Source organism: Artemia sp. Qi Xiang Cuo, chromosome 9 (genome assembly GCF_049724085.1).
Source record: "Artemia sp. Qi Xiang Cuo chromosome 9, ASM4972408v1, whole genome shotgun sequence".
Lineage (NCBI taxonomy): Eukaryota > Metazoa > Arthropoda > Branchiopoda > Anostraca > Artemiidae > Artemia > Artemia sp. Qi Xiang Cuo.
In genome coordinates this window covers 63,391,469-63,405,597 of record NC_142802.1, presented here as the reverse complement: position 1 = coordinate 63,405,597, position 14,129 = coordinate 63,391,469, and the positions used below count along the sequence as shown (strand labels likewise).

Genomic DNA, 14,129 nt, shown 5'->3' with positions numbered 1-14,129 from the left:
TCATTTAATTTTTTTTTGTTTTTTTTTATGCCAATGCTTTTAAACACTTTCAGGAGGGTCCTTTCAAACAATGAGAAAGGGGGTGGGGCTTATTAGTTTAATCTTGCATATCAGACATAAGAAGAAAAAAATTATTTTATATATATATATATATATATATATATATATATATATATATATATATATATATATATATATATATATATATATATATATATATAAGTATAAGTATGAGAAGGCAAGCACATAAGTAGTATTTTGAAGAAACGTTTTCTGATAGTAAGGGAGATACCAAAGCCACATGTCAGGTTATTAATGAGTTTATGGGAAATCGGAAAAGTAGTCCGTCACCTTGCACTGACATAAATGGAAGTTATGTGAGTGATAAGAATGTAGTCGCGAATTGTTTGGCCACTTTTATTCTCAGGTTGGCTCGTCTGTTCAAGAGAGTGTAAGGTGTGACAGGGAAAATTTTCAGAAACGATGACCTTTCCAGAAGCGCTGAAGCAAGCTAGTTATCCCGCTTTACAAAGGGGGTACCAGGTCAGATGCCGGAAACTGGAGACAAATATCGATACTACCTTTATTGTCAAAATTTTGGAAAAAGTGATTCATCGCCGTCCATATGACCATCTCATGAAACATAGCCTACTCAGTGACACCCAATTCGGGTTTCGAAAGGGTCATTCCACTAGTCATGCTGTCATTCATCTGGCTGATTTTGTAAACAATTGTTTGGAAAATGGTGAAATCCCTCTAACAGTATTTTTTGATTTTAGGAAAGCATTTGACATGGTAGATTTTAAAATTTTGTTGCAAAGATTAGAATGCTTAGGTATTAAAGGAGTAAATTTGAAGTGATTAGAAAGTTATTTGTGTGGGAGGTCTATTAAAGTGATGATTGATGATGTTTTTTCTTCCCCCTATCAAGTGTCGTGTGGTGTGCCACAGGGATCGGTCCTTGGCCTACTTCTGCATCTGGTTTATGTGGATAGCATGAGGTTTTATCTTCCAGATTGTTGCTTGACGTCATTTACTGATGACACTGCTTAGGTTTTTATATTGATTGTAATTTTTCGTGGAAACACCACAGTGATGTTGTCGCAACAAAGATTGCACGTGGCCTTGGAGTGATTCGTCGTTTTACAAATTTTTTACCCCAAAGAGTTTTATTGCTTTTATACCATGCTTTGATTCATCCATATGCTTCGTATGGATGTATATTATGGGCAAGCAATTTTTATGTGAATTTTAAACGTGTTCAGACTCTTCAAAATAACGCAATGCGCACTATTAGTGGGTATGTTGAAGGTATACGTAACACTTCAGCTTGCTTCAATAAGTTGCAAAAGTTGAATGTAGGACAGCTACGGGACTACCAAATAGGAATTTTTGCCTATTAATGCTGGAATAATATTAGTCCAGAGGTTTTTTCAGGATTATTTTAGTGACAATAGGTCTTTGCACCATTATGAAACTCGTCATGCTAGAGACTTCATTGTTCCGAATAGAAGTGGCACCAGGACCGGCTCCCATACTAGATTTTCCGGACCTAAGGTGTGGAACTCTGTTCCTGAAAGCATTCGGGAATTTTGCTCCTTTATTATTATTATTTTTTGCTCCTTTGTTCACAGTTAATTATTAGTTACTAGATGAATTGTATGCACCCGCCCAGTCGCAAGTGCTTTTTTGTATCTTTCTTGGGGCAGGTATTGGAATATTAGTTAAATGTATTTTTGATGTTAATTAAAATGAACTGAACTGAATATATATATATATATATATATATATATATATATATATATATATATATATATATATATATATATATATATATATATATATATATATATATATATATATATAATGGTTTTACCCACCATCTACAAAAGATTATAGTGGAGCAAGGAAAAATAAAAGTAAAAAACTAATTACACCAATAAAAAGAAACACTTTAAGTTATTAGTGGAGAAAAACGCCGTCTATTCAGCATTACTTTTATCACAGACTTCTCACAGATTCTTGACCATTCTTTGACAGGATTTATAATTCCAAATTTTTCAAGACGGGAATTTGGATGCCGCTTGGGAATAAACAACAGAAACTTTGCGTATCTAAAATAGCATTTATTAATTTTATCTATGTCACTCTCGGCAAGTAGACGAGCTGCAAGTGGACCCCCGATTTGGAACAACAATCCCGTAAGCACGCTTAATGGCGGTGGTTGTGTGCCTCACAATGGATTTCCTGGTTTTGTGGAGCGATTCAGAAATCATTTACCCGAGGTATTTTAACTCTGACACAGCAGGGACTGAATGATTTACAAGGGAAACACTATAGCTCTTAGCTGCTTTGAAAGCTAGAAACTCACACTTTTCAATGTTAATAAAAAGTCCGATTGACTGCAATTCGTATTGTAGTCTGTTTAAGTTATCTTGCAAGCCTGTCTTTGATCTGCTGAGAAGAAGAACATCATCGGCGTAAGCTATGTAAGATAAGTCGGTACCGTGAAGTAGAAGAGATGAAGAGATGTAGTTCAGAATCTGAGAAATTGCATGTTTAAATATGACAGGACTAAGAACACTGCCTTGCCTCACGTCTCTTTTGACTTTAATTGGTTCTGTGTCTCCATTGGCAGATACTGTTGAATTTGCGTACCAAAATTTTATAGTTTTGACGATACTCACACTTACGCCGCTGTGCAATAGAGTGTCAAGAGATTGCATGTGACTAATACTATCAAACGCTTTCGATAAATCAACGGTACACACATAAAGAGGTGACTTTTTACTCTCTGAATCCAGGAGCACGTTTGCTAGTAATCTATGTGCCTCTGGGCAACCAACACCTTTTTGGAATCGAGCAAGAGCAAGAATCCAGCAAGAGAATGCTCTCAATCAAACTATCTAAATATTTTTGCTAATTAACTTGAAGTATGATTAGGTGAAATGTTTACTTTAATTAAAACCTAAAACCAAATAGTGAAGGAAAGTAAACATAAAAATAGAGACAAAAACTTAAGAAGGCTCCCTGTGTGGAGCAATTTTTTAAGACTTTTATGTTTTTTTGTTTGAATGAAGTTATTTTTAACTCAGGGGCATCAATTGGAGGGGAGAGGGGCAGCCTGGAAGTCACCCTTTCCCCCTTACCCTACATTTTTGTCCCCTCCCTAATTTTGAGAAATACCTTGTTTTTGGTATTTTCATTGAAGAATGTCATTTTTTTGGTATTTTCATTAAAAAACACACAGGATTCGAAAAACATTTTACCCTCTGCTTTACATTTTAGTAAATTGATGCAATTGATTTAACTTTATTCTATTCAAGGATATGGTTTTTTGGGTGCCGGCGTTTACCTCCCAGAAAATAACCCCCCCGCGGATGGCTGGTCTCCAATCACTTTTGACTTATAAAAAAAGGACTAGAACTCTCAATTTCTGATCGAATGAGTACCCTATGAAATTTCTGCGACCACAAGGTCGAACTGGGGATGAGGAAGGAAAAGTCCCCTTCCTATGCAGAATAAATTCTGCTCAGTTTGGGGTTTAATGTTACTTTCATAATAATAGTGTAGACCAGAAATATTCACAGAAATCGAGAGGGATTAAAATCAATTTCACATTTGATTTGTTTTTGAATCCCCCCCCCCAAAAAAAAAATAAAATAAAACCTCGAACAAAAGTCCTGGATACAGCCCTGGGGACTGGGGATAATATAACAATTTCTACCTCTATCCTTCCCTTGTCTCTCCCTTAGAACAAATTCTGTATTTATCTGAAGGCTCAATGAGAGATGGAATGTTTTGGCAATAAAATGTACCCTTTAAGGTATCTTCCTCCCCCCTAAGTACAAAATAATCATAGAACCCAATTGTAGAGGTTTAAAGCCCTCACATGCAAATGTTTGGAATTGTAAAACAACAGAGAATTTACCTAAGACAGTGGAATTAGTTTAGACCTTAAAAATATTTTGGCTAGTTAGGGAGGGAGAGATATGCCTCAAAGGGTGCATTTTAATGCCGAAATATCCCAGCTCTCATTGAGCCTTAAGATGAATATAGAATCAGTACTAAGAAAGAGACAAGGGGAAGGTGGAGGTAGACTATGATTTTTAATCAACAGGGCCGTATTCAGGACTTTTGTTTTAAGGGGTTCTTATTTTTCGGGGGGAGGGGACAAAAAAAGAAACCCATAAATTATGTGAAATTGATATTTAATCCCTCTTGATTTCAGTCAATATTTCTGGCCTACGCTGTTATTATGGAAATAAAGAGTGACATTAAACCCCAAAATGAGCATAACTTATTCCGTAAAGGAAGGGGGCTGCCCCTTCCTCATCGTTACCGCCACCTCATGGCCGTACAAACTTCGAAGGATGCTTATTCGGTCAGAAATTGAGAGTTCTAGTCCTTTTTTTATAACTCAAAAGTGATTAGAAACCAACCAGCCGCTAGGGGGGGGGGGTATTTTACGGGGGGAAGGGTATCTTCCCGGCGACGGGGTATTTCCGGGGGTTTTAACGCCTAGACCCGGTTTTTTTCTCATCAATATAGGTGACTTTTTATTCATTTTTATTTTATTTATTTTTTATAATAGAACAAAAATTCAATTATGGTACCTGTAAACTCCCAACCAAAAATGTAATGTGTCTTGTTCCTTTTTTGCAGAAATGAGACTCTTATCAGCAAATGAAAGCAAAAAAAAACAATGTAAAAAAGGGGTATATATATATGTCATCTTAAAAAATGTTAAATAGTAAGAAAAGAATAGTAAAATATAGACATTGAATATTATATACATCTAAATAACCTTATTTTGAGCTTTCATTTGGAGATTTCGTAATATTTTTGTTGGGCAGTGTTGCATCGAGTATTTAAGTCCAAACAATCTTATTTCCTAAATTTATGGCACCAAAACTACGGTAAAATAAAAGTTTAAAACAGTACAAAGAAGAAGAAAATGAAAATTACCAGTGGGAAAATTTAAGGAATCTTCAAAGCATTCGAGCCAGACAATTAGTGTTTGAGATTCACCCGGCGTTCCACTTGTTCCTGATTTGGAGGATGTCGAACTGTCAATACTTGACTCTGAAAAAAAAGACAAAAAAAAAACGTCGGAAGTGGAAATATATATCCTCAAAAGTACCCAAATTTATTTGCTATTCAATTCTAAAGCAAGATTCATTTTTTAGATTTCTTATCTTATGGTACCACAGACAATGAAAGTTAAACCTGACTGTTTGAAAAGGGTAATTGAAAACCTTCACAATCATATATATCTTGAAAAATCAGAAAAACTCAAAATTCATTTTTTAATGCGAAAGACCTCTGGCTCCGCTTTTAAAAACAAGAAACATGGGTAAAAAATCAGCAAAAAAAAAAGCTAAAAACATATGGCACCAGGTTAAGAATATGTCGATCTCCTTTGAAGGTGTAGCTGTCTTCAGGAATCAACAGTTCGTTTTTGAATTTTTTTTCAAATTTTTTTTCAACATACTTGAATTTTTACTGGCAAAAATCGTTGTCAAATTTAATCGTTGTCTAATTCTGCTTATTTATTTTCATAGTTCAAAATTGACAGAAATGTATTGCTACTTAAAAACTTCATAATTTGGAGCAATCAAAACAAAAACTTAGAAAGTCGTTTTTTTTCAGGTATGAATCGACCAAACAAGGTCTAGGGAGCAAAATGTCCTACTATTCCCGATACTTTAAGCGTGTCTTTAAAAACCATATAAAATTTATATAAAATATAAGATTTAAATATAAGATTTAACATTTAAAAACCATGTAAGGTTTAAAAACCATATAAAAAAGGGATATTCCAAAGAAGGGTAACTGAAACACAGAATTTTTTTTCAGGTCCTTGATAAGTAAATTTTAAAGTGCCAATTATTCGGTCCAAGGATTCCAACTGGTTCCATTGTAACTGAACCCCCGTGTAACTGAACCCCAAGCAACTGAACCCCTGTAAATGAACCACTGTGTAACTGAACCGCCGTGTAACTGAATCACCGTGCCACTGAACCCCCGTATAACCGAACCCCCGTGCAACTGAACCCCCGTGGAACTGAACCCTCGTGCAACTCAACCCCCGTGTAACTGAACCCCCATGTAACTGAACCCCAATGTAACTGAACCCCCGTGCAACTGAACCCCCGTGCAACTGAACCCCCGTGCAACTGAACCCTCGTGCTACTGAACCCTCATGCAACTGAGCCCCCTTTAACTGAACCCTCGTGCCACTCAATCCCTCGTGCAACTCAACCCCATTTAACTAAACCCCCGTTTAGCTGAACCCCCATGTAACTGTAACTGTGTGTAACCATGTAACTGTGTGTTAACAGAACACAACTGATGAGCGAAAAGTGATGAAAGAGAGGGGTAATACCGAACTCTCAGCTACCATTCTTGAGGACATCTGACAGTTTATAAGTGACCATGGAATTCCTTTGTTGTTTTAAAGTCGCTTTTCTGTGAATAGGCAGCGTGGCGGCACAGTGCACCAAAAATTACTCAGTGATAATTTATTGCTCCCGCTAGCATTATGCCCTTTTAGGTCCGGGCCTAAGGACCTAGTGGTAAATCCAGGCCTGAGCGTGCACATATTTCCCTTTGGTGAATTGACGTTCCCTTTAAGCACTCTCTGAAAGTTCCAACTTTATACACAAATCCCTTTTTGAGTTATGCCATTTTTAAAATCTGCATGCACATAGTGTCTTTTGGTTTAGTTCAAGTTCCACCTCAAATACCTCATTCTGTCAAATTTTCAACTTGATATGCATAGCCTCAATAGTACTAGTTTGATAGTAGCAGAGGTCGTAGTAGGAGCAGTAGAAGTAATAATAGTGTTGAATTAGTAGTATTAGTAGCAGTATTAATAGCAGTAGTAGTAGGTCGATGCCCCAGAAGTTTCATCATGATATGCAAAGCTATTCCAAAAAAATTGCTTATACACCTGTATCAGCAATCTGTATGTTATTGCAAGTTACCAATTGTTAAAATTTAAGGTTTTTATAGAAGGGATGATCGTAAAAACTTTGAAGGAAGCTCTTTCGATTGTAAATTGAAATTTAGAGTTCAATTTCGAATAATAAAATATAATCACAGGACAATCTGCCTTTTCCTCTTGACCCACACCCCCCCCCCCCCCAAATAAGTCCGATAAAAATAAAATTAAACATTTTGTTCAAAATAGTCTGAAGATCAAATAACCATTTCTTTGGGGTTAACAACCCCACCAGCAGCATCTGGGGCAAGGGCTGTAATTTAAGCTAGTTGCTCATTGCTAACACATAAGGTTTTTGTAGAAAAAATTGTGTATGAACTTTGTGGGGGGGGGGCTCAGTCGATTGGAAATGAAAATTTCCAGTGCACTTTTTCAGAGCTAAAGTGATCGGAGGGCTTCCACCCCATTCTATTTTCCCCCCAAATACATCCTATCTAAATTTTGGGACAGCCATTTTATTTAAAACAGTTTAAAGGTTAAATAACTATACCATAGTTAAATAACTATGGTTCATAACCCTATTGTGTTTTACCCAATGTAAGTACGGTGGTTGAGTTGCACGAGGGTTCAGTTGCACGGTGGTTCAGTTACACGAGGGTTCAGTTGCACGGCAGTTTAGTTGCAAGGTGGTTCAGTTGCACGGTGGTTCAGTATTACGGTGATTCAGTTGCACGGGGGTTCAGTTACACGGGGGTTTAGTTACATGGGGGTTCAGTTAAATGGGGTTGAGTTGCACGGGGGTTTAGTTACACGAGGGTTTAGTTAAATGGGGTTCAGTTGCCCGATGGTTCAGTTACACGAGGGTTTAGTTGCAAGGTGGTTCAGTTGCAAAGTGGTTCAGTTGCACGGTGGTTCAGTTGTACGGTGATTCACTTGCACGGGGGTTCAGTTACACGGGGGTTTAGTTACATGTGGGTTTAGTTACATGGGGGTTCAGTTAAATGGGGTTGAGTTTCACGGGGGTTTAATTAAATGGGGTTCAGTTGCCCGGTGGTTCAGTTACACGAGGGTTCAGTTGCACGGTGGTTTAGTTGCAAAGTGGTTCTGTTACACGGTGGTTCAGTTGGAAGGTGATTCAGTTGCACGGGGGTTCAGTTACAGAGGGGTTTAGTTAAATGGGGGTTTAGTTACACGGGGGTTCAGTTACATGGGGGTTTAGTTACATGGGGGTTCAGTTAAATGGAGTTCAGTTACACGGTGGTTCAGTTACACGCATACCATTCCAACTATTACAGAAATCGAGATATCGGTAAAATTTGAAATTTCGAATTTCCGAACAGCTGCCCTCTAAATACGTGCATACGGTATACGTGCACCACTAAGACTCAAATTATTACCACTTTCGTAAGACTGATCAGTATTGAAAAAGTGACATTACTGTTACGATCAGTTACATGCCAACCATATGAGATAATATTAGGTTAGATCCATAGGACACAGCGCTGTGCTAGCTTTCTATTCCTGATTTTGCACCAATTTTCTAGTTTAGCTTGTTGGAGCTGGTGTTCCCGTTTGCTTCTCTAGGAACAGTGGTGCCAATTGGGGGGGGGGGGGAGGACCCCCCAATTATACAAAAAATACTAGAAACTATAGGGAGATCATAAAACTATCTTGGGATTAATGTTTTTAGGATAGGGGATACGGTTTTTCTTTCACGTACGTGCAAGAAAAACCGTATCTATAGTAACGTGTATAAAGGCTAAAAAGAAAAAAATAGCACGAGCAATTCTTTATCAATGATTAACATTGAATTGAACCAGTTTATTCTAAAAAGTAGCCTAAGGAATTAGAGAAAAGTTGAATTAGAGAGAGAGGTGGAGAGAAATTAGAGAGAAAATTAGAGAGAAAGTTGGAGAGAAATGACTAGGATTTGGAGGAGAAATTATTGTTGGTTGAAGAGTCGAGGAAAATCAGAGGAAATTACTAGGAAGAAAGTAGAGAGTCCAAGCAAAATGACTTCATAGCGTCGACTGGCTGTAAATAAGCACTTCGTAATATATAATTTACAACGTTAGGAATGGCCCCTTTAGCATGAACTAGCCATTTATTTTTTTTACCACAGCGGGTATTAGAATAAAATAGGAAACACTGATTTTTATGTATAACTTTATATTTACCCACCTTACACTCCATTTCTACCGCATTTACTCATAACCCATGGGAAATACAAAGTTCTAATTTGCATTACATTTTTATTTAGTATCCCCAGATAACAAAGCAAATTAAATAGATTTCTTTTGTTCTTTCGCATGGCTCTTCTAGTATAAACCAAATTACAAATTACTTTCGTGCAGTAAGATGAATTTACAACTTAAGAGGATGAAGCTGAAATCCCAATTATTTCAATTCGGCTTTGCTGGGATAAAATCTTTTATAGGGGAGCTTTAAAACACACTTCTTAAGTGTCATAAAAAAAATTGGGAATCGATCCATAAAATGGGGAACCTATTCTTCGAATAAGATGGCAGGATGTCGTAAGGAAAGATTTAAGGGAAATCAGTACTTCTTGGGAGGATGTAAAGAGGGAGGCTTTAAATAGATTGGGACGAAGGAGGAGCGTGCGTATCTGTGTTGGCCTCAGGCGGCTTGGTGCTGCAATGAGTTGTTAGGTCCATAAAACTGTAATTCATGTCATAAGAAAACTATCAATTTAACCAAATAGTATAGCGCTACTGTTTTGAATTAAAAAAAAGTTCGGAAAAGATAAAAATTCGGGGGTTCAAATTCCTAGCCCCTCCCCTGGATACGCTCTTGAGTGAGATACTATGATAGTTCCGCCTATAAGTAAAGCTGGTGCCAAATCTTGGAAAACGACCTAGATTTTTGCAGAATTTCAGTAACGTGGGTATGGTATAGCATTGATTGATTATTCTAAACACTAGCAAGTGTACAAAAAAACTAAAAAACGAATAGAACAATTTTATGATGTATTTTTGCTACGTTTTTACCGGTTGGATAAAAATTCGGGGGTTCAAATTCCTAGCCCCTCCCCTGGATACGCTCTTGAGTGAGATATTATGATAGTTCCGCCTATAAGTAAAGCTGGAGCCAAATCTTGGAAAACGACCTAGGTTTTTGCAGAATTTCAGTAACGTGGGTATGGTATAGCATTGATTGATTATTCTAAACACTAGCAAGTGTAAACTCTAAACTTCTAAACACTATTATTCATAACACTAGCAAGACAAGTAGTACAAGGGTACGGAGCAAACCAAAAATGCATAAGGCGGTCCTCGCTTACACACCTTGTATATAGAAGAACTTTATGAAATTTCCGGGGAAAGAAAACCTCAATTCCAGGACTATTCTATTTATCATGAGTAAAAATAACACATAGAAGATTTAGTCTTACCCATCAAAATTTACGAGCCTGAGAAAATGTGCCTTATTTTCGAAAAAAGGGGAAAACCCCCTAAAAGTCGTAGAATCTTAATGAAAATCACACCATCAGATTCAGCGTATCAGAGAACCTTACTGTAGAAGTTTCAAGCTCCTATCTGCAAAAATGTGGAATTTTATATTTTTTTGCCAGAAGAATTTAATTTAAAGGAACGATTTCTTTTGATGATATCCTTTTGACGAAATTTAAAAAATTTTCTTGGTATGTACCATTCGCGTGTCTTGGGTGGATTAAAAAAATCTGATTAAAAAAAATCTTTATTTTTTACATATTATGTAAAACATAATAACATATTACGTTAGATGTTATCTTTTTTTCGTCATGTTTGGTTGGAGAACTAAATGCAAGAGTTTTTTTTTACACATTGACGTGCAATACTTTGTGCGGAACGCTCTGTATAACTGTGTCTCTTTCCTGTCCTAAAGGAATGCTCATTGAAATCTTGAGGTCTAAAGGACTCCCTTGGGACTCAATGAGGTCCCAAGAAATGTCAGATGAAAAATCCTGCCCTAGGGCATACCCAAGAATGATTTAAGTTTCAAAAAGGTTTTTAATTATAAGAACGGCTTGAGACAGGTGATTTTCAAAATGCGATGAAACCTACGTATAGTGACACTGCTGTATAGACTATATCATGCCTATACATTAGTATAGGCAAGTTATAATAACGGGGCAAGTGTTTATAATAAAGGGGCAAGAGAGGCAACCAAAGGCTTCAATTTAATATTAATACATTACTATTGTTACAATAGTAATGTATTAATACAATAGTAATGTATATAGCATTAATACATTACTATAATACAATTTAATACAAATACATTACTATTGTCTCCCCTGCTTCATCTCTGAGTGGAATCTCACAAGTAGAATTAATACTTGTGTAGTAAATTACAGAAAAAATTAAAAGATCTTACCAAATTTTCACATCAAACGTACACGGTTTGCACTTCTACCAATTTTTCAGGAGATACTCCAAATTTAAAGTCTATCTCCCGACAAAATAAAAAGATCCCGTAAGTACCAAAAATCTACCGGAAAGTTCGCTTTAGAAGATATTACTTCAAGCACTTTTTTGTAGCGGTAAGTTAGCAAAGAGCATAACAGAACGAGAAGAACATTAGCTGCATTCGTTTTTGCCGTTTTCATGTTCTATGAGAGCTTTTCTTTGTTGTACATTTAATTGCAAGAATTCAAGAATGTCAAAAAAACATCTAATTCTCCTTAGCAAATGTTTAAAAAAAATATCGCGCTAGAGAGAACCTTGTAAAAGAAAAAAATAGATAGGTTTTTACTTCAATGCAATAAAGGTTTGGACCTTAAATGTTTCGCACCCCTCCCCCCTTCCCGTTATTCCTTAGGCGTATTTTTATACCAATACCTAAAAAGTAGTTTTAACTATTTTAAATTTTTGGACAACGTGCCTGAGACTCTAGGCAGGCGTGCCTTTCCAAAACCTAACACACAAGTATTTGTCCAATAAGAGAGTCATACTTATTCCCGCCATTTAGCCGTGCCATTTAAACATTTTTGCCTCTCAATTACTTGGACTATCTGTCTTGGCCTTTTCTACAATTAGTCATGTCTTGATGCCTACTGCAAAATACTTTGTTTTCAGTTCAAAATCAACAGTTAAAAAAAGGAAATAAAAGCAGTTTACTTCCATTTAGCCTCTTGATTTCATAAACCCTTTTTGCCTTTTAAAATTTAAGCCTACAATAAAATGAAATTTATTTGCACTGGAATACAAACTTTTGTATCATGAACCCCAAGGCCGTATCCAGGATTTTTTTTTCGGAGGGGGTTTTACTGAAAAAAATTTCAGGGGGGGGGGGGGGGTACACAAAGAAAAAACACAAAAAACGCATAAAAAATTTCTTTATATCCATTTTTGTTATGTTTTTACGAGTCAGACAAACATTTGGGCGGGGGGGGGTTAAAACCCTCCTAACCCCCCATCTGGGTACAGCCTTGATGATCCCGAACTTAGAAGGGTGCCATGTGGAGCCTAAAAGGGTGGGAAAAAGTAAGCTTTGATGAAGCAAAATGTCTTAAGTCAAAATTACTTTAAAACATAAAGGAAATACGACTACATTTAGTCTCAAAATTAATTACATTTTATTAGTTTTCAAGCTTATAGATGCTTATCTCGAGCTTATTCTGGGGAATTAATTAGCTAACTCTATAACTAATTAATTAGTTGGAACTTTAAATTGAAGTTGAGACTTACTGAAAACTGAGCTTGCTTGACTTTGTTTTACAGGTTTATACAGAATACTGTATTTATACTATATATCTTATCTGGTGACAGAAACCTTGATAGTAGCCTATTAAGAGCCTTATTAATCAATCTTTTATTTTCCGCAGGCTACTAATGAAGTTTTCTTCTCTTAATAGAACAACCTGGTCTTTGCGTCGGTTTTGTGTTTTCAGTAAAACCCCAGTATTTTAGAATTCTACAAATATTGGGAAATATCCCGAGATAGTTTATTTGCGCTAGTTTTGAAGATACGTAATCCTTGCATAATCTGTGGAGCAACAATTTTTGTTCATTTTAAGTTTTAGCTTCGGTCTTTACTTCCATAAGAAAACGTTTAAAAAACTTAATCATACCAAGGACCAAAAACGACCTAGTCATTTCAATGGCTAAAACCACCAATTTCCCGGCTGACTTAGACCTACGGACTACGACTGACCAAGAAAACGCGACAGACCTAGTCATTTCGATGGCTAAAACCACGAACTTACCGACTAGTTCCTGGTATGACTCATCTGGGAGTACAAATTTTAGTTCATACGTCGCATCGGCCCAATATCTCGTTCTCTTGTCTCCCTGTTTACTTTTGTTCTTCCAGCCCAACGAGTTGACAAAAGGGAGAAATTGCTCGTCTAAGGAATCAAAGGAATTCTAGAAAATATAATATGCTATATTAAACGTAATTGTAATAACATTTCAACATTAATTTTTAGCAAGGACCATATCCGTATACACAGCCGTGCCAGCACGGCCTCTAGCTTAAAATTAACAAAAATCCTTCCTCTAAAAGAAAATAAACAAAAATGTATGAATACACGTGGGCTTAAATTTTTCTAAATAGACTGATTCTTTTCATGGTTCGGGATTCCATCTTTGTCAACCAATATTTATAAATAAAAATTTATAAATATTTATAAAAGAGGCGTTTTATTTATAAATAAAATTTAGTTATTTTATAACATTTACTGAAATAAAATAAAATAAATAAAAATTTATAAAATTTACTGAATAAAATAAAATTTATAAAAGAGGCGTTTTATTTATAAATAAAAATTTAGTTATTTTAAGGTTATTTTATTTATAAATAAAAATTTATAAATAAAATTGACAAATTTAAAATGAAAACTAACAAAGGTGTAGCTATAAAGGAAAAGTTGACGGTATTAAGCTTCAAAGTCCAAACTGGTGGTACCAATCTCTGTTGCATGGTCCTTCAGCAAGGAAGCACAGTGGGAGGTTGGGTGCCAGCTATTCTGTGCTTTTACATCCCTTCCATTTTACCTTCGCCAGATTTCTCCAGGTACCTATTTAAAGCTGAGTTGACTCTGACTGAGCTTAAAGAGTCACGCCACTGACCTCTGTGCCAAATTAAACAATCGGCAACACTCAAATCTTAGCTCCGAAGGATACAGGATTGCAAGTTCAGTGCGGCCAACCACTCGGCTAGCACGGCTCTGTAATTACAT

The 14,129-nt window shown here is 36.2% G+C and overlaps 1 protein-coding gene across 3 annotated transcripts in view; it reads right to left on the bottom strand.

Moving 5' to 3' along the window:
• The window catches only part of LOC148948916 (ral GTPase-activating protein subunit beta), a 258,402-nt gene that overhangs the window by 23,423 nt on the left and 220,850 nt on the right, over window positions 1–14,129 (bottom strand). For all 3 annotated transcript variants that reach the window (XM_089094831.1, XM_089094829.1, XM_089094830.1), the window contains exons 22-23: window positions 13,155–13,314; window positions 4,969–5,085 (exon numbers count right to left, since the gene is read on the bottom strand). In XM_089094831.1, the coding sequence (XP_088950957.1) occupies window positions 4,969–5,085; window positions 13,155–13,314 (277 nt within the window). The remainder of the gene's footprint in view (window positions 1–4,968; window positions 5,086–13,154; window positions 13,315–14,129) is intronic.